This window comes from Eumetopias jubatus, unplaced genomic scaffold (genome assembly GCF_037043125.1).
Source record: "Eumetopias jubatus isolate StellerSeaLion01/CBP00866 unplaced genomic scaffold, mEumJub1_p1.0 scaffold_7, whole genome shotgun sequence".
NCBI classification, from domain to species: Eukaryota; Metazoa; Chordata; class Mammalia; order Carnivora; family Otariidae; genus Eumetopias; species Eumetopias jubatus.
In genome coordinates, this window is record NW_028274813.1 from 103,065,201 (window position 1) to 103,086,481 (window position 21,281).

At 47.7% G+C, this 21,281-nt stretch overlaps 1 protein-coding gene across 1 annotated transcript in view; it reads left to right on the forward strand.

The window, feature by feature from the left end:
• TLN2 (talin 2) overlaps positions 1–21,281 on the forward strand; it is a 203,228-nt gene that overhangs the window by 118,250 nt on the left and 63,697 nt on the right. The window contains exons 35-40 of the mRNA XM_028100406.2: positions 1,899–2,039; positions 2,500–2,681; positions 3,776–3,908; positions 6,389–6,490; positions 10,581–10,751; positions 19,671–19,817. Of these exons, the coding sequence (XP_027956207.1) occupies positions 1,899–2,039; positions 2,500–2,681; positions 3,776–3,908; positions 6,389–6,490; positions 10,581–10,751; positions 19,671–19,817 (876 nt within the window). The remainder of the gene's footprint in view (positions 1–1,898; positions 2,040–2,499; positions 2,682–3,775; positions 3,909–6,388; positions 6,491–10,580; positions 10,752–19,670; positions 19,818–21,281) is intronic.

Consider the following 21,281-nt stretch of genomic DNA (forward strand, 5'->3'; position numbering starts at 1 on the left):
AACAGGAGGAATGAGCAGCACAAAAGGGAGGCTTGTCATCTTCCATTGAGCTAGATGCCACATCATCCCAGGTGGAGGGGGTGTGACTGGCCACTGGTGCAGCTAGGATTTGAGTTCCTTTGACACCAAAGTCCATTCCTGCCATCTGCCTGCTACACCAGTTTGCCCGTTCTGGGGTCACTCTGGTCAGGCTCCTGCTGAGTAGCACCTGCCCTGCCTCCCCGTGGGTTCCCAGATGGCTCTGAAGCCTGGTGGGGCCTGACCTCAAGGAGTCAATGATATTGATGGTGCAACAAGATTAGAGGAACAAGACACAGTGCAGGTCTCAGGCACCGACTCCACATGTACTGAGCACACGAGTGGCAGTTAGAATGGGGACCATATGTGTGAGCAAGAACTAGCACGTAGGGCTGCCATTGGGTTGAAAGAATGGCAGAATTGGTGAGGTTAGAAGAGAGGTCAGTGCCTGCAGATGAGCAGAGGCAAGCCATGTGTGGTATTAGCGAAGATGGTAAATGAGCCAGGCTCGTGGGAATTCCTCCGAAAATATTAGCGTGGCAGGATGTATAATTATTGTCCCAAGCTGCCAAAGCTTGATTGGAATGAAGTTGTTGTTCAGAAATAGCCTTTAAAGCATATGTGGCTGCCTACTCTTGCCTTCCTGAAAAATAGAAATGCTCTCATCTCAGATCTGGTTTGTTTCAGAATGCTGGGGCCTCTGGTTTTTTGTTCACTAATTGTCTAAATTGGCTTTTATAGATTGCTCATAACAGTTGAATTAAAAGTTTAATTGGTCATTTAACGGAGAAATTTATTATTCTTCTACAAATATAACTGCCTTCTCAAGTGTAGCCCTTTGCTGGGAGGAAGGGATGTTGTCTCCAGGTCACAGGCTGTAGGTTCTAACAGTCTTGTTCTCCAGAAGGTAGGGTCTGGGGTTGGGGAACCTCAAGTCAAAGTGTTAGCCCTCTGTTAGGCAGCCTTTCATGAATCACAGGCTGTGTTCCTGGATTCTCCTCATCTAGGCCATTAATCAGCAATGTGACTGATCACTCAGTGCCACTGTGTTACCTGCTACTCTTTTTCTTAAAAAGCTATTGAAGCATAAGATGGATAGACAAAAACACACATCGTATGTATAGAGCTCAGTGAACATAAGTTGAATACACCTAGGTAACTACAACCAGATCAAGAAATAGAACATGACCAGCCCCCAGAAGCCCCCTTTGGGCCCCTTAGTCTTACCTGCTCTGAAGGGTGACCAGACAGCTAACAATTTAAATTAGTTTCACCTCTTTTTGTACTTGGTATAAATGGAATCCTGTAATAGGTACATTTTTGTGACTGGGCTCTGTAAATACTATGTTTATGAGATTTGTCCATATTGTTGGGGGTAGTTCTAGTCCATTCCTTCCCATTGGAGTCCACTTTGCTCATTTCAAAATGGCAGATATGGAAGCCCCACCTCCGTTATTCATTCAGGGATATCCAGTAAAAGTTAGAAAAAGTTGAAAGTGCTATGCAATGTAAAGTATTTTTATAATTTGGGAGGGAAGAGACTTAAAAGTGAAAATGGAGGGGAAGAGCCCAAAGGTTATAGTGTGAAAAGTGGGGAAGAAAATGGTTCAGCTGCAAGGTCATATGCACGGGAAGATGATGGACTTTGAGGTCAGCTGCTCTGTGAGCTGTATATTAAACTTAATTTCTTAGGATTGCTAACTGAGTCGCTCTGCTAGGTAGCTTGATCTGTCTGATTTGTTCTTTTTTTTTTTTTATGAATTCACCAAACATTTTCAGTATCCCATTAAACCACATTTTTCCACTAGGAGATGATTATGGTGGCCAGGAGTGGTTTGTGCATCTCCGTGGGATAATGTCTCCGTGTGTTCTCCCATCAGGCCCTGGATGGGGATTTCTCCGAAGACAACCGCAATAAGTGTCGCATTGCCACCGCACCCTTGATCGAAGCTGTGGAGAACCTGACAGCATTCGCATCCAACCCTGAGTTTGTCAGCGTTCCTGCCCAGATCAGTTCCGAGGTAGGGGGTCTTTGCAGCAAAGGTAATATTAGGGTCTTTGGCTAGTCTGTGTGGCACCAAACGAGCATGAACAGTTAAGAATTCCAAAAGCTCTGTCTTGTAGTGCATTGTTGTTGTTGTTGATGATGGTATTTTCACAGAGTTCATGAAATTCAAGATATGTGCATCTCTTAAGTGGTAATGCCTTAGCTTTATGTGTTAAGAACAAGCTCTGTGCCTGTTTGGGGCTGATTCTTTCTTGGCATGTGCCATATTCAAAAATGGTACCTAAGAGTGAACATGGACCCGAGTGCTTGCTCTCCAGGCTCTTTGTGAATCAGCCTCCATGGTTTCCTCACCTCTGTGTCTCTTTCCAAAGATCATAGGTAGTGACTTGGTAAAGAGCAGGGCATTCCAGAGCCCCTCCTCATTCATTTAATCTGTGCACCCTGCCCTTTCCCCTTCTGCTGTTTGCTCCCAGGGCTCCCAGGCACAGGAACCGATCCTGGTCTCAGCCAAGACCATGCTGGAGAGTTCGTCATACCTCATTCGCACTGCACGCTCACTGGCCATCAACCCCAAAGACCCGCCCACCTGGTCTGTGCTAGCTGGACACTCCCACACCGTGTCTGACTCAATCAAGAGTCTCATCACATCTATCAGGTTAGTTTCTCCTCCAGAAATTGGTAGGGACCTGCATCTGAACAGGGCAGGGGGAGGGTAAGCCCAACAGGACTTCGATTTAATAGCAATGGAGCTGATCATTATTATCGTCTTTTTGTTTGGCTCTTTGGGACCAGTGGTAGCGCTGGGCACAACAGTAGCTAACCTAAACACTCACTCTATGTCAGAAACCGTTCTGAACATTTTACCTATGTTACCTTATTTCTTCATCACAACAGCCTTGTGAAGTAAACACTGCCATGGTCACCCTTTTTACTGATGAGAGAATCCAGGCAGAAAGGACTTAGGGAGTATTCTCATGGTCATCCCCAGACCTGATGGTCCTAGTCCCAGTCCTAACCATTGTACTACATCGTCTGTATCTAGGAGCTTAGGCAGAGAACACCACTGTATATTGAGCAGGATTTGAGGTTACCTTATTTTGCTAATAAGGCAAGAAGAATATTCTAGGTCCCACAGTGACTCTGGACATCTCTGAACTCCTGGGCGATAGTATGAACCTGAAAAATCCCCAGAGTTGGTATAACATCTCTGAAGTTGACCAAAGTTAATACCCCAGGACATGGAACGCATCCTTTACCTTAACTATACTTTGCTTTTTGATCGCTTTTGAGACTCACCACCACTGTTCTCTTACCCAATGCCTTACAAAGAAAAATCCACTAAATATTTTAACTCCTACCGTAGGACTTTGTGAATTGTATGCAATGTAGAGAGTACAGTATAATTGCACTGGAAATAGCACTGACCTTTAAAAAAAAATATAATAATAAGGGTCGTATCCTTAAGCCAGTGCCGTCTAAATAGTTTGATTAGCGGGTGCCTCTCATCAGCCTGAAATGAGGAACAGCATCATATCCTTCCCACTAGAAATAAATAAATACAAGTGTTATATGAAGAAATGCATGGGCTCTGCAAAGAGGCATTCCCAAGCAAGGGTCAGAGAGTCACTCCTTAAATACAGCAATCAAACCCAGTAGAAAGTAGACAGGGGCTCCCAGCCCACCAGTGCTGCAGCAAGTTGTGGGACTTGAACTCTGAGGAATCTATTTGACCTGCCCTGTTCCTTCCAGGGACAAGGCCCCTGGACAGAGAGAGTGTGACTACTCCATTGATGGCATCAACCGATGCATCCGGGACATTGAGCAGGCCTCGCTGGCAGCTGTCAGCCAGAGCTTGGCCACAAGGGATGACATCTCTGTGGAGGTAGGCCGGGGCTCTGTGGCCAGATCAGAGATCTCTGGAAGAGCCAAACATTCTCAGCATCAGGCTTCAGGGGGTGAGGAATGGGACCAAATACTTTTTTGATGCTAGCATGTTGTCATTGAAGCACCTTCTCCTGGAACCCACCGGGGAAGTTTTTTGAGGGACTAAGGCAGATGATGAGTAGGGAATGAGGGTTTGGTGAAGGAACACGTGTGCTGCTGGAGTGGAAATGACAATTGGGGGAAAATGATCAATGTCAAATGAGAGTGCGTCAGTAAGGTGGGGTTACCATATTCAGTTTCACACATCAGTAGAACAGGCCAAGGCAATAAATGTTGAATGTTTCCTTGTCACGTTTTATCAATGCATTTTTTTGACCAAATGGCATATTTAGTATTAAACTCTACACATTTGGTCCATTCAGAGATAAAGGATTCTATCCTAAGTTACCCAATATCCAGTGTTGGGAACCGTTTGCATTATCTTTTTAATTCAGAGCCACAGCCTTTTTTGGCCAATTTTTTCTTCCTTCTCTCTGTCAAAAGTCCCTGACACTCAGGAGCTGCTTAATAAATATGGATGCTGTGTTTACTGACATTTCCCTTACCACCCCTGAATTCATCAACAGTGAACTTAGGCCCGCTGTCTCTAAGCAGTGGGCCCAGAGTTGGTCTTGCTCATTTTTATTAATAGAGCTGTCGATTTTACTCCAGCTCTGCCCTCCTCCCCCACTGTCAAGAAAAGAAAGAAGAAATATTCTCATCCTGTGCAGAATGTTACAATTATTGTCAACCTTTTATTAAAGGAGGGACCTGCATACAGAACAGTGTGCATGTCATAAGTACACAGCTTGATGAATTATCACCAACTGAACACAGCCTTTAGTTAGCACCCAGGTCAAGGAACAAAGATGACCAGCACCCCGGAACCTCCCCCTCACACCCCCACCCTTTCACCACCCCTCCCAAGACATATCCTCTGTCTTCACTTCCTCCCTAGAAAGAAAATCCCTCCCTTTGAACTATGTGTGCTCCCTACTTATTACCACATTTGTTTTAATAAGCCATCTGTAATAAGATAACATTGCTGAAATATTCTTGCATTTTTAGGTGTTTTGTTTTGTTTTGTTTGAGAGAGAGAGCATGAGTGGGAGGAGGAGCAGAGGGAGGGGGAGAAGCAGACTAACCGCTGAGCAAGGAGTCCAATGTGGGACTGGATCCCAGGACTCCAGGATCGTGACCTGAGCCAAAGGCAGACACCTAACTGACCGAGCCACTCAGGCGCCCCTATTCTTGCATTCTTGACTATAATCACATGATGAGCAGAAAGATGATAGTGAACTAAATAAGATCCTTGGAAGTTTAGATGTTTCTCTCCGCCTTCATCCAACTTTCTATCTCTGTCTTTCTTTTTCTTTTGTATCCCGAGGACTTTGTTTACCATTTGGCATGTTAGATTGCTCTTTTCAATAACTAACCTTTGCCCAGAGCCCCCAGCCTGTATGCAGTATTATTCACAGGGAAAGCAGCACGGGCCAGAGTCTCATTTCTGGCAAGCAGAGCATTGTCACCTTGTCAGAAATTACCCTGTTCCATGCTGGCATGTGAAGACCTAAAATGTCCAGTGCTGTGATCTATTAATCCTGAATCCATCAAGCAAATTTCCTAGGAAGAGTCCGACAAAGGATCTGATCTGTCCTGCTACCAGCTACTAATGTCTACCTTGAAATTCCCCATCTCCCTCATACTCCAGCATCATCCAGATACTTGGCCTCATCTCTTAACGGCACGAGTTCAGTTCTTCTTTCAAACCTGAGAAGAAATACCTTGGGGGTGCGATATTTAATATTTGCATTCACATCACCAAATACAATGTACTTAGAGCCTGAGCTGAGCCCAGTGGGTAACTCGCCTGCCATTTTCACAGTGTGCTGTCTGGGAAATGGTCCTGCTTTCAGAGAGCTGATCTCATTTTCCTATCACCCTTTTCTCCCCTCCTCTCCTCCCTGAAGGGGTTCTTAGTTCAGAGGACACAGCCACCTGGACATTTCCCCAGACCTCACGTTAGCTCTCCCCATTCAAACAAAGTTGTCTTCTCTTCTTGGAAGGAAAGGTTCCTTATTTCCAGTAGTTATGCTGCATAACTGAAAGTAAGGATACCAGCAGCACCACTTAACACTGTGCTTGGTGTGAGTGAGCAGCCAGTAGGAAAAGTATTCTTTGGGCTTGCCTTGTGTCACTCACTGGAATTGTGGGGGCTCTAGCCCAGGGGAGCTGAGGATCCCTGGGAAGGGCGGGGTGGAGTGGTAGCTACATGGCTCACCCAAGAGAGGTGTTATCCATTATAGATACAGTGGATGTTTTGATACCCATTTCTCATGGCCTCCCTTGTCTTTTGCGTGGGCCTTTTTATTTTTAAATCAGTGTGGCTACGTGGTGAATTGCCGTAGGGTGAATTTGACAGCTCTCTGTCCTTATCAGGCCCTGCAGGAGCAGCTAACTTCAGTGGTCCAGGAAATCGGGCACCTTATCGATCCCATCGCCACAGCGGCGCGGGGAGAAGCAGCTCAGCTGGGACATAAGGTAATGTGCCCCAAGGGGATCCTGCTGAGGGTGTGCGTGAGTGATGGGGGGGCGGGGCACAAGATTGATCACTGACCACTTCAGGATCTGTTTTCACCTAGAGTTCAAACAGAAACTGGAGTGACACCTTTCTGGCTATTGCCGGACTTCCCAGCCAACAAGACATTTACAGTCATCTGTTGCTCTTGACCTTCGCTGGATGAGCCAGAGATGAACGTTGATATTGCTAGTCTGCTGTCTGCCATCTTTTGTCCCTGGCTGACTGGCCTCATTCTCACGTCTTTAGGGATACATTTTTCTTCCATGGCTTCTAAAAGTGCCTGTTCTCACACATGAAGCAGCAGAGCAAACTTGCACACTTCACTCTGGACAACCAGGCCTCCCTAGCCCACTCCAGAGGAGCCTTTCAACTGAGAGCTCATACCCGCATTGTATAAGTACTGACTCATGCTCTGCCTCTTTGGGGTTCATTTTGCAAATCTTTCAAGGGTAGTTGCCTTGTCCAGCAGCCTGTGCCTCAGGATAGAGAGGGCAAAAATCGGATTTTTAACAGCCTCCAGGGCTGGCCTGGGGGGCCGGAACACTGCCCACATGTCTGCCGCAGGGAACTAAGTCTAGCAGACTAGCCAGACTTCATTTCAGTGGTTACTTTTGATTCCAGTAGAAATTCTGTAAGAAAATATGTCTAGATTTCTCCAGCAACAATCCTTGTGCCTGCCCATATGGTATTAGTATAGAAGATTAATTCCTATGTCAGTGGGTGGCATCAAAAGAAAAATAATATATTTGTGTCGTTTGAGTGACAAATTTACTCTTGGCCCTTTGGCTAAACCCGTCTTACTTTCTAAAGGAGAGTTCTGGACGAAGGAGGCCTCTGGCCCTCTATCCAGGGGAGTCCCGGACTGAGAGTTGATCCCCACCTGGTTCCCATTCTTCATTATGACACTCAGGTGGGGTCCCAGATCAGCTTCAGATCACTTGGGAGTGATACATGCAAATTCTCAGACCACATATATTAGTTTCCTAGAGCTGCTATAACAAATTACTACAAACTGGGTGGCTTAAACCAACAGCCACTTAATCTCTCACAGAAGTCTAAAATCAAGGTGTCCGCAGGGCCAGACTCTTTCTGGAGGCTCTATGGGAGAATCTGTTCTTTGCTTTTCTAGCTTCTGGTGGCTCTGAGTGTTCTTTCACTATGATATCATGCCAGTCTCTGCCTCTGTGGTCACGGTGTCTCCTCCTCTTCTGTCTTCCCCTCCTCTGTCTCTTATTAGAATACTTCTTAACAGATTTAGGACCCACCCAGGTAATCCAAGGTGATCATTTGGAGAACTTAAATACATCTGCAAAGACCTTTCTTTCCCAGTAAGATCATATTCACAGGTTCCAGGGATTTGGGCACAGACATACCTTTTTGGGGGACCACTACTCAACCCTTTCTGCCACCCTAGGCCTAGGGAAACATCATGTACCAAGTACTCAAAATTCTGTGTTATTTTAACTTCTGTGCTAACCCATGTAAGGATATTTCCTATTCTGTCATGTCTCGAAAACAGAAGTTATTATAGTCTTTGCTAAGCTCCCTAAGTACAGGAAAAAGCACATCCTTTCAAAAACTTTTGCCCACAATCCATGAAGAATAATGACACCTAGCATTTATTGAGTGCCTACTACATGTCAGGCATTGTGCTAAGTACTTGTATGTATGCTCATTTAATTCTTCTAACAATCTGAAGGAGCTTAGTGCTATTATTCATCCCCATTTTATGGAGAAGGAAACTGAAGTTTGGTAATAGGAAGCAGATTGCCTAAGAGTTCTCGTTAAGGAATTGACACACAGGATTCAAATCCAGTGGCTCTGACACTGGAGCTCTCTCTCTCCATCACCAACCATAATGCCTCCATGAGGGCACCAGCTTAGTTGTATTTAATTCTCAGCACACAGCAGCCCTTGACATTTTACAGTTGCATTGATGAAATGTACTTTTAAAATTAAAAAAAAATTAATCTAGAAGGGCACCTGGGTGGCTCAGTCGGTTAAGCGTCTGACTCTTGATTTCGGCTCAGTTCATGATCTCAGGGTCGTGAGATCAAGCCCCACCTTGGGCCCCATGCTCAGCGCAGAGTCTGCTTGAGCTTCCTTCTCTCCCCCTTCCCCTCCACTTGTGGGCACTCTCTCTCTAAATAGTTAATTAATGAAATCTTTGGGGGAAAAATGAATCCAGAAGACATGTAAGATTCTAATGCATTAAACGTCTTAATTCCTTTAAAACATACAGGACCCATCATGAGCCCTGACCCCTGATGACCCATCACTGCACTGTGGTCCCTTTGGTGGAGGCACGAGTGCCCTTCCAGCAGAAGAGGATGAAATCCAAGGGGGATGTGGAGGGCTGGTACCTGGAGTTAGGCAGGCCGGGTCTTACACGAAGGTGTTTGGCCAAGGCAGAGACTAGGGCCAAAATCCAGCCAAGTCGTGTGCTTTGGCATCAGTCGTGTCTGCCCCAAGGATAGGGAGCCCCTTTAAAATTCATCCAAAATACCATAAAGGCCAGCAATAGCCCTGTTCAGGTGCTTTAAAACCATCTGTAAGAGAACTATAATCGAGGATAAAAGAGTAAATGTATGTTGGTTGCTGGCTCATGGTGTGTCTCATTGTTAGCTCTAATGAACTTTCGTATTTTGGACTCCCACCTTGTCCCAACCACCACCAGCCCCACAAACCCCTGCCCCCTGCTTCGTTTCTGACCCAGTGACCGCACCACTCACGCTCTGTGGCCTTCCTGCCCACGGCCCCATCACGTTCATTCTTCATCCACATCATGGGAAGAAGCATTAAGGGAAATTGCTGGCTAAAGGCTTGAACTTATATACGCTTGATGGAAATAATTTAGCAAGTAGTAATTGGCACACACAGTGAGGAGCGGAACAGAAGAGCGTGATCAGGGTCACTGTGTTTTATCCGAGCGGGAATAGATGGTGGTGTCTGAAGCAAGCACAGCGAATGTCAAAAGCTGACATTCTGGATGCTGGGTAGATGTGCATTACTGTATTACGCTCGGACTTTACTTTAAATACTTCAGAGAGCCGCAAACAAATACCAAACAATAAACTTCTAAACTCCAGTATTACAACTGTGGCAGAGCTGGACTGAAAATGAGAAGTAGCAGGCAGTGGAGCAGAAGGTGGGAGCCTGGGCTGTGGACGAGAATACCTGCTTCCTGTCACTGCTCTACATCGTGGCTGCTTGGGGTCGAAAGAGTTACTTCACTCACCTAAGCCTTGGTTTCTTCATTTGTGTATACCTCGTAGAATTGCTGTGGGGATTAGATGAAGCATGGTCAGCCTGTAGCAGAAAGCCTGGCATGGGGGATGTGCCCAAGCAATGTCTGTGACACATGACCCTGCCCAGCTGGTGGGCGCCCCTGAGTACGGAGGCCTCAGCGAGAACCGTGCTTTGCCATCTGGCTTTTCTCCCGGACTGGACTAATCACGAACAGAACATTGGGACCGATGTGAAATCATGTTCACTTTTAATGCAAATCCACGTTAGGTCGACACGCTCAGGGCAGAGGGCAGTTGGGCTGGCTTCTTGAAAGCCTTTGCTGTCAGGCTGCTTCTTTCAACGGCCCTGCTCCCCTGCCCCTCCCCGCCCCCTTCCTTTGCGTTCATAAGATGCTCAGCTCTGGTTCTTTCGAAAGCTTTGCTGTTGACGAAGTTAAAATTTGTAAAAGTCTCACACCCAACGCTGGATCACAGAACAAATTTCTTAACGCTTCTGCCATGATGAGAGACGGGACGGAGAGCTTGCCAGAGGAAGTAAAATCCAAGCGAGAGTTCGTGAACAAGCAAGTACTTTTGAAAGTAAAATTGAGTGATGTAAGTTCTCAGGGTCTCATGTATAACATGATGACTCTAACTCATGACAGTGGATTTAATAATAGGAAACAACAAAAGTGGATTTCAGCGGGTCTGCCTCTCACTGTGCGTCATCCCATGCCTGTCCCAGTCCCGTCTCCACTAGTGGGGCCCCTACAGGAGATACATGGATTTACATGATGCATCTGTGGCTTTTTTGTCTTGAAAGGTGACCCAGCTGGCAAGCTACTTTGAGCCCCTGATCTTAGCTGCAGTCGGTGTCGCCTCCAAGATTGTGGATCATCAGCAGCAGATGACGGTGCTGGACCAGACCAAGACGCTCGCAGAATCTGCCCTGCAGATGTTGTATGCAGCCAAAGAAGGTGGAGGAAACCCCAAGGTACAGTTTGGGATCCCGGGGACTCACCTAGGGCTGCTGAGAAGCCATCAAGTATTCCTCAATATTGAGTCCCTCCAAGGAAAATTTCTCCAGTTCTTGGTTGATAGTATGTGCCTTCCCACTCAAAGGTGGGCAAGAATCTACGATTGGCCTTCACGGGGATCTTTAAGGGGAACATCAAGATATATATACATATTTAATAAATAATTAAGCCTTTTTGTTAAGTTATGTTTTCCATGTCAGAATATGTAGGCAAGCGTCCTTGGGAAAGGAAAACATTGTGTGGTTATTGCAGGAATAAAAATTAATACCTGCCAGGCACCTGCTCAGTGTTGACACCCAGCTTGTGCAAAGCAAAGCCCAGTTGTTTTCCAATGAATATCATTTGGATATTTCCATTCCTGACACTCAAGTTCAAATCAGAATGTGGGGCAAGGTCACCCATGGCATGTGTTTCTATTGTCTTGCATCAGCAGTTGCATATGAAAATCTCCCTTACTAGTTTGCTGGGGGAACATTTCCTCAGCCCGATGTGTCTGTCACCCAGCTCCTTGAAGTGGCCAAAGATGGTGACGGCAGGCCATCTTCTCTCAGGGGTGATATTTGCGTCCGAGTGATTATTTTACTTGTGAAACCATCTTATAAGTTCCCCCAGGGTTCTGGTACCTTGAGAGGAGGTCAGAGGCTCCTCCTGCTATTTGTACCTTCTGGCAGGTGCCTCCACATAGTCGGTCTGAATTTCCTGGGTCCTCACTTAAGCAGACTACACTGTGGGAACACAGGCTGGAACAGTTTGTGTGGGATACTTGCCTACAAGCTATAGGAATCCCCATTATGTACGTGTTCTTTTTAGCGTGTTTTGTCGCAGCTCTAAGTCTTCACATCGATAACTTGGTATAGCAGGGAAGACTCTAGAGTAAGAGTAAGAATCACACAATAGTAATCTTAGAGCTCACAGTTGCTGAGTGCTGGTTCTACGTCACCTCTTCTACTTTATGTCCTCTTGATATTTAATCTTCATAAAAATCCCATGTTGTAAGAAGGTTCCCATTATACAGACGTGGGAACTGAGACTGCTTAGGTAAGTCATCCCACATCACAGGAGAGGTAGATGTCGAGTCAGGACTGAGCCTACACCCTCTGGAAACACAGGCCGACTGCCCAAAGCAAGGGCCGGAGAGAGGTTGAGCGAAGTTGCAAGCAAGAGGCCACATGTGGCTAGTCGGTCTCAGAAAAAGAAATTATTTGGCACATAAGGGTGGCTCGAGGCATGCTGGCAAGGAGGAACAGCATATGCAAAGGTGTGCGTAGGGTTACAAAAGGATCGAGGTATCTTTGGAGAAGAGCGTGCAGTCTGATGTCCATGGAACGTACGGAGAGTGGGGACGACCAGGGGGGTGTTGTGACAGCCCTCCTCTCCCACACTCTAAGGCGTTTGGGCTTTTTTGTAAGCAGTGGGGACTTACAACCCATCCAGAGTTGAGAAACACCGCTCTGGTAGCAGTGTGAATAATGTCTTAGACTTGCGTTTTCTGAGTTCAGTTTTTCCAATCATGTATCTGGCAACTATTAAGAGCCTAATTCTTGGGCTGCTAAAAATAATGAGAGCCAGCCAGCGCCCTCAAGTTGTTCTCAGTCTTCCGGAAAGAAAAAAGGCTTGTTGCTGAAATGGTGAGGTTGAGCAAGAAGAACAAGAATGCCCTTCTGACTAATCACTGAGCGATAGGTGCCCCGAGGTGGCCCAGCCCCCTTTGCACCTGCCACAGTGGTGAGGCCGGGGTGGGGCGGAGTGGGACTCGCTTCCAGACCCAGCTCCGGGTTGTCTTTTCTCCACGGCTGAGTGGCACCTTGCTCCACCCCGACCTGAGAGGATTCAGTCCCGGCAGAATAATTCCAATTAGGCGTTTTCTGGGTTTTTAAGGTATTAGCACGTCTGCTTGGACTGCAAATTCAGAGCTCCTTGCAGAATTCTGTTTTATACCAAGAAACTCAGGGTCGGGAGCATGTGTAGTCAGCACTGTAAGCTTTACAGGACATCCTGTGCTTGGGAATGGTGGCTGGACGCAAGAGTGGGACTTGCCTTCAGTGACTGAGCTGAGGCATTGGTGACAGGCTGAGACATGATGAGTAAAGGCAGGACGGGTACCTGGGTCTCTCCACTCCCTGGCATCCTGCGTTCAGCCTATGCTCTGTCTGCAGACCCTGACAGGCTCGTCACAAAGGATGCCTAGGCCACCATAAGCTGGGTTTTAGGTCCTTTCTTAAGAGGCTTAGTGCACAGATTTAATCACCTTGGGTGCTATTCTTTGGGCAAATATTTCCTCGGTGTTACTTGCTAGGTCGTAGGTGATGTGTGTATGTATGTGTTAGATGTTGTGTGTCACTGTGTGCTGAGGAAATGCAGTTCAGTGATCATCAGTGTTTCTGATGTGGTGGAAAAGAGGGTAGGCTTTGGAGTCCAACATAATTGGATTCAAATCCCAGTTCTGCCTCTTGCTAGCAAATTACTTCATTTCTTGGCTTCCTCATCTAAACAGTGGGGTTAACAGTGAATACCTCTCAGGGGTCGTTATAGAGATTGACTGAGATAATGTGCCTAACACAGTAGGTATTAAAAAAAGAAAAGAAAAGAAAGGGACAGCCCCAGAGCCTGGTGTTAATGAGTCCTACGATCACGAGGCATTTGCAGGGTAGCCTCACCCTCGCCCCACTGAGCCCCCTTCCACACTCACCTCTGCCCCACCCAGCTCCCTCCTACATCCTCCTTGAAGGGCCCCTCCTGCTTCTCCGGCAGGAGATACCCAGCCCTGTGCACTGCTGGGCAGTTCTAATTATTCGTTGGTTTTTACCCTTCTGCTGACATTGACTTGTGTCCCCCAACCCCCTGTGGCCTTCTCCCATTTTCCAGATTCCTGTGATGTCTATGCCTGCTTTGCTGGGCTTTGTAGTTGAAGCACTATAATAGAGAAATAAGGCTCCCTTGGAAGTAGACTTCAGACATGTTTCCAAAAAAGAACCGAGTCTGATTTTTCTCCCGTGTTGTGCTGTGAGGAGCAGTAACAAGGAGCCCCTCCAGAATCTAAAATAATGACCTCATTGTTGAGCCTCCTGAGTCCACTTCCCAGATTGCTGGTGGGCTTTTAAGCATGCCTTAATTGAGCGCCTACTGTGTCTTTGGGTGTCTGAAACATCGTGTGCTCAGGTGGCTGGTGTGTGTGATTTGGATGTGGCTGTGTGGTAGAGATGAGGTTTGCCATTGGAGCTGGGGGAAGCGGCCCTGGGAGAGGCCCAGCGTAATTGGAGGAGGCTTCACAGACTCTCAGCTGACCCGTTAACGGTCTGTGACTTAAATATGTGGAACGAAGGGGAGCAGGCCTAGAGAACTCCTCGCGAGAGCTGATGGGAAGGTAATTGTTTCTGGGACCGCCAAGAGCAAGGATGTGTTTTTGTAGGTTTGGATGCCCCGGTGCGGAGAAAGTGTCCTTTACATTTTCCAGGGAGTTCAGAGAGCAGTCTTGGGATTTGCCGCTGCCGTCTCCACAACTTGCCTCTTGGACCTTCCTCAGCCCATATGGGATAGCAGCCCTCACTTCTGCCCAGAAACGTGCACTCGGCTCGAATATGAGCGTTCCACAGAATTGCTGACATTTTTGAGCTACCGGTGATCATCTTACTGGAAGTGAGATTTAGAGAAACACACACCTTCTAATTTTACCATTTTCATCAATACTTGTGTGAGGTGCTCTCTCAAGAGGGTAATGTGCAGGAAGTGTCACTTTTCAGACTTCCATCATCAAAAGCAAAGCACTCTGCACATTTTGTGTTTTACCTTCTCTGTACCATGAAATCAGCCATCAACCTAAATTACCCGTTTCCTCCATCACATCCCTAAGAGAGGGTGCATCCTGACACACTCAAGACAACCATCCGTGATTGGACCGTGGCTTTTCCATTCCACAGACTGAGCCAGTTCCTGTGGCTCCCACAGCCTCCTCTTAGAATTCTTCTCTTTCAGTTAGCCAGTTAAAAAGAGTTACCATGGCATTTGCTTCCCTCCCTGGCCTCCTTACCTTCTCATCCACCAAAGGGAAGGTGCAATTTCTTGGGTATTGGAAGGGTCGTCTCCCTGTGAGGTGCGTTGGGGCAGCCGTGGCCACTGCGTGGGGGCCCCCCTGGTGCCTGGAGCAGTGTGATTCTGATGCTGACTACCTGGCATCAGGTCAGATTTCCCAGGTTAAGGGCATTACCCTCAATTCAGGTGCCAGCCATAAGCTCCGAGGTTCCCAGTCCATCCTCACTCTGACCAGGTGGCTCCAAATTCAGGGGGCTCTCTCTAGCCCTTCAGGTTCAATAATTTGCTGGAATGACTCACAGGACTCAGGAAATTGCTCTACTTACTGTTACCGTTTTATTATAAAGGCTACAAACCAGCCAAAAGAAGAGATGCAAAAGGTGAGGTTTGGGGGCATCCTAAACATGTCCCAAGGATGTGTCACCCTCTCGCTTTAGTAGGTGAGACCTTAGTGCATCACCAACCGGGGAAGCTCACTCCAGCTTTGCTGCCCAGAGTTTTATTGGGATTTTGTTATGTAGGCTGGATTGATTGACTCTAGTCATATGATCAATAATCCAGTCTGCAGCCCCCTCTCATCCCCCGAGGTCAGGCCGATATTATGTTGCTCAAAGCCACAACCCTCTAATCACATGGTTGGTCTCTCCAGCGTGGCCAGCCCCTGAAACTGCCTACGGACCACCATGAGTCCCCTTCTTAGCCTAAACTAATGTGTGGTCAGGGAGCCCCCCATGAAGCACAGAGGCAGTCCGGAATCACTTGGGAAATGCTAAGCACTTGAAGCCTCCCTCCTAAGAACCTAGAACAAAAATCAGCCAAATGTTTTACCATTTCACACCCAGGTGAGGTTCCGGGGTTGGGCTCATCTGGCGGCAAGTGCTGAATGAGGGGGTCCCAGCCAACTTTGGGCGTGTAGCAAGTCCTAAGGCCCCTTGCCTTTCCACATGGTACTTGGATGCCATCACCTTATTTAAAAGCACCATGTTGGAGGGGAAAAGCTGAAATTAGATGGCATATTCCCTAGATTAAGGTTTGTTTTTCCAGTGAGTGCTGAAAAATTTGACCTGATCTGGCCATCTGCTCAGTTTCCCTTTGACCAGTGGCATCATTTCAGCAGATGGCCAGCCAGTCGGTGGCCTTGGTCGGCCACCAGATCCATAAGCTTTCGTGCTTAAGCTCCCATTTTCAGATGGCAACTGTCAGAGGGGTCCCTGGCCGGGACAATGTCCAGCTCTCGCCTTCCAGGGGGCTGGGGGGACGAACGGGTTATGCACAGCAGCGCTGAGCACAGTGCCTGGCACAGAGGAGCCCCTCAGGAGTGGCGGCAGCTGGTCGCTCTTCCTGCTGTTCCGGGCCTTGATGTTTGATGTGGCTTCCGGTTCCCTGCCTGTCACCTAGGATGAGGCATTGTCTGTCAGATGCTCAGATACCTGACCCAGGATACAAGAACATAGCTTTTGCAGCTGGCTGGGCCCACAGGCTGGCTCTTGTGCTGTATAGAGTACACACTAGCCCTTGGCACCTTGCCCGCATCCACCCGAATGCCGTTGGGTATTCTTGGGCCAGTCAGAAGAGCTGGGGCAGGTCATTGCTGCGAGCTCGAGCCCAGCTGACCGCTCGAGGGCAGGGAGGGAGGGAGGGCCAGGTCCTGCTCTGACTCTCCATGAGCCCTCTCTGGGCCCTCAGCTCTGCTATCCATGCCTGGTAGGCAGCAGAGAAACAGATGGTTCCATTTATTTCTAAACAAGCCTCTCCGGAGGAGAAATTTGCACCAACAGCCTGTGAAGGGTATCCTTGTTAAAAAAGAAAAAATACCTGTGAAAGTAAAAATGAACGTCTCACCCTTTACATGAGCCCCCCCTGGCGACTTGATCCACCCCTTCATTTGCTGCAAACCCTGTGCTTCTAGAGGGAAGCAGAGCCAACTGTTGGCAAGGAGCACACGGTCTAGTTGGGGAGGGGGCAGGGTTGAGGAAGAGGTAACGGGAGGAGGCAGGAGCTGTATGCTAGGCACCATGCCAGGCACTTCCCATACAGTGCACTTGTCAGCTGATTTTCACAGTCCACATCCTTTCTGCCTCTGGACCTTTGTACAGCCCGTGTCCTCTGCCCGGCACATTCTCCCTTTTACCCCCTCCTCACCCCATCAACTCTGCTGGACACTGGTCTCAACTTCAGCCCAGACACCTCCTCTGAGAAGTCCTCTCTGACCCCAAGGCTGGTCTTGGAGCCCTTCTTAGGGGCTGTCGCAGTGAGCTGTTGCTGCAAACAAGCCATCCTAAAACTTAGTGACTTAAAACAACACCATCTGAGATTGATCTCGGGTGGGTCTGCAGATCACTGAGTTCAGCGAGGTGGTTCTCACTCAGAGTCCCTCCTGCTGCTGCAGCCAGACGGTGGCTGGGACTTACTTGAGGGACCTGAGGGTCGGTCGCTCCCGGGTCTGGTGCTTGAGCTGCCATCATGGAGACGTTCAGGGGCTGGGGCTCCGTGAGCAGCCCTTTGTAGCTCTGTGTGGTCTCATCGTGCAGTCTGCCCAGCACAAAGCCTCAAGACAGCCAGCCTCCTTACACAGAGGCCAAGGAACACAGGCACGTGTCCTGAGAGAGAGCCGAGCAGAAGCCCTATCCTGTTCCAGTATTGAATCTCATTTTCCCCATATTCTTTTCTCTGAGGCCTTCACATCTGGGTGACTCTCTGACTCCAGAGTTGCTTCTCAGGGCTGCAGGAATCCAAAGGAAAGCCAATGAGAGCATGAGCACAGAGCCATCCAAGGAGGGCTGCTGGAGGAGGTGGTATTGAGGCTGGGCCTTGAAAGAGGGCTAGGATTTGCATGGGGCAAAGGGCAAAGGGAGGAGGCAACACAATAGAACCAGCTGCTGCCAGCCAATGGGGAGGGGGTAGAGCTGTGAGGAGGCTGTGGGGTACGGGGGTGGGCGGGTCAGCCAGGACTGTGCCAGGAAAGGGGGTGGAGGAAAGAAGTTCGGAGAGCGAGTCCCCATCCGAGGTGGGAAAAGAGTCAAGGGATCTTTGCCCCTCAGGGCTATTTGTCACTCCTAACTTCTAAGTTAATTTAATTTTTTTTAAGATTTTATTTATTTGAGAGAGAGAGAGCACAAACAGGGGGAGTGGGAGAGGGAGAAGCAGACTCCCCACCGAGCAGGGAGCCCAACACGGGGCTCCATCCCAGGACCCTGAGATCATCACCTGAGCTGAAGGTAGAGCCTTAACCGACTTCTAAGTTAATTTTAGTCATAATGGTCAATAATTAGCGTTTGCATCCTGACACAGTTGCCTTGAGGTCACCATCAATGATCCGCATATTTCACATCTCGTCACATGTCATTTTGGAAGACCTCTTCTGGATTCCTGTGGCTTTTCCATTCCACAGACTGAGCCAGTTCCCGTGGCTCCCACAGCCTCCTCTTAGAATTCTTCTCTTTCAGTTAGCCAGTCAAAAGAGTTACCATTTACCTTCCCTCCCTGGCCTCCTTACCTTCTCATCCACCAAAGGGAAGATGCAATTTCTTGGGTATTGGAAGGGTCATCTCCCTGTGAGGTGCGTTAGGGCAGCCGTGGCCATTGCGTGGGGGCCCCCTCGTGCCTGGAGCAGCTCGAGTCTGATGCTGACTACCTGGCATTAGGTCAAGCTTCCCTAGGCTTGGGCACCTACTACTAGACTGTTCTTTTTTTTTTTCTTTTTAAGATTTTGTTTATTTAGTTGAGAGAGAGAGCATGAGCATGGGGAGGGGCAAAGGCAGAGGGAGAGGCAGACTCCCCACTGAGCAGGGAGCTGGATGCAGGGCTCTATCCCAGGACCCTGGGATCATGACCTGAGCCGAAGGCAGACGCTCAACCGACTGAGCCACCCAGGTGCCCTTAGACTGCTCTTATTATAAATATATGGCTCATGTATCCACATCATCTCATTAGAATTATGCATAGTGTTATGGTTATTCCCACTGTGCTGAGGAAGCCACGCCCAGGACCGCTTAGCTAGTAAGAGGTGGATCCAGAGCTAGAACCCAGTTTTTCTGATGGTGGGATCTTGGCTCCTTCTGCATCTTGCTACCATCAGAGGTGTTTTTTCAAGGAGCCTGGCACTACCATTGTTGCATCTGTCCATTCATTCATTTACTCAGCGCCTTCTCCGTGCTTGATACTCTTGTGAAGCCCTAGCAGGTGTTGGAGCATCTCCGAGTTACAGTCAGAGGTAATGTGTGAGTGCTCGAGACTTTGCCTGCAGAACATCTGTCCCTGGAGAACTTTGCTCCCTCGTCCCTCCAACCTCAGGGCAGTGTAATCTGTGACATAAATCCAAAGGCTCTTCGTCTTTCCGCAGATGTATTTCTCCTCTATGTCGTTACATTTCCATAATCCAGCCTTCTTTGCAGGAAGGGAATTCTAGTGTACTGGGCAGCCTTGAAGAGAAGTGCATTTGTTGTGAACATGTTTTTCCCTTTATATTAGTTTTTTTTTTTTTAACTAAACCTGTAAACTTGTGTCATTGGGAATCAGCAGCGTTCTCTTGCTACCATCCTGAACAGACTAACCTAAAACTGGTCCTGTCATAAGATGCTGTTTGATATTGCAATTTTATTTTTCCTTTTGATTGAAAAAGACATCTTTTTCTATTTCTCTTTCTGATTTGTAATGATTTTGCAAACAAATGTACCAAGATAAGGAAAGGAAAAATCCAAATCACTGTGGTGCTCCATAATGGGGATAACGTTGTGCTTTTTAAGGTTATACCTAAAAGAAGTGAAGTGATTTCCAAGGAGACTGAGCACCATTTTCCTCTGCTTATGGAAATCTCTCACAGTCCTCTTTCCGCTTTCCCTTCTCAGGCCCAGCACACCCACGATGCCATCACAGAGGCCGCCCAGCTCATGAAGGAGGCTGTCGATGACATCATGGTGACACTGAATGAAGCTGCCAGTGAAGTGGGGCTGGTGGGAGGCATGGTCGACGCCATTGCAGAGGCCATGAGCAAGGTAGACCTGGGCTCCCAGGTGCTCACCTTCACCCCTTGACCCCCATTCCTCCTCGGTTTCCCTCAGATGTGGTCCCTAGGTGCTTTTTCTAAGGAGCGGTCAGCCACAGCGGATACCAGTGACCCTCCTCTTTTCCTGAGGGTTCTGATCAATGTACACACATCCTCTCCTCTGTCCAACATGTTACTCATTCTTGATTCTTCATTCATTACTTTTGGAAGCCACTCTCACCCTGTCTTCCAGTTTTACACAGGGGAAAAATAATGGAGATGGAGAAAGTATCATTGGTTCCTTCACTTATAAAATGGAAATAGGTATTTACCTCCCTTGTTTACCTCCTAGAGTTGTCGTGGGAAACAAGAAGGGATTCCCAAGGGCTGGTCTTCGGAATGGCTACTTTGGAATCATGGGGAGCACATTCCTAGGCCCTACCCCATCCCCGATGAATTGAAATCTCTATGGAGTTGAGCTAAGGAATCTCTGGATTTGTTTTTTTAAGACTTTATTTATTTATTTGACAGAGACAGAGAGAGCACAAGCAGGGGGAGTGGCAGGGAGAGGGAGAAGCAGGCTTCCCACGGAGCAGGGAGCCCCATGCGGGACTCGATCCCAGGACCCCAGGATCATGACCTGAGCCAAAAGCAGACGTTTAACCGACTGAGCCACCCAGGCGTCCCAGGAATCTCTGGATCTTTTAAATCTCCCCACGGTTTTGGTAACCAGATGCAGAAACCACTTAAGTAGTATGTATGAAAGCCCATAGTGAACTCTTGCAGGCAACAGGCATAGAAGATAACGTGACAATCATTTCTCCTCTAGTGACTCCTTGGTTGAGTTGGATCAGTAGGGAAGTGTGACTGGAGAGTATCTCCTGCTCTTTCCTCAAGGAATCCTTCGCTAGTCATGTCAGTTTGATAGTCGTTAAAATTAACAGTTGTTCATCAACATCTAATTTTCATTCTGTGATAGCATAGCCAAGAATTTTAGATTTTTGTCCGTGTTTTGAAACGTCCATTGTCAGATTGTGAATACGTTATTATGGTTTTTCAGGGTAATAAGTGGTCTTTAATTGCTAATTTAGAGAAGATTGGTTGGTTCGTATCTCCATAAAGAGGGGATAGCCTGAAACTATAATTAGGTTAATTTCCCTTAAACATTCATTAGGCAGTCATTACCAGACTGAGAGAGGCATGAGCTGGGCGGGGATGCCGGGGCTGCTTTAGACGCCCCAGATGTGCCTTGTCGGATCACTCTGGTAATTTCTGCTATGGGCTTCTCGTGCCTCAAATATGGACAGTTTGGCAGAAAATGAGTGAAATTCCCCCTCTTTCTAAAGCCTTTGGGGAAGTCTCCGTGGGTGTATTTGGTTTTCAGGACATCGGAACACCCAGGCTTTGAAAGGAAGCCATGTTTGTACCAAGGATATTAAATAATGGAGCTCCAGTTTTCTCAATACAAGTTAGA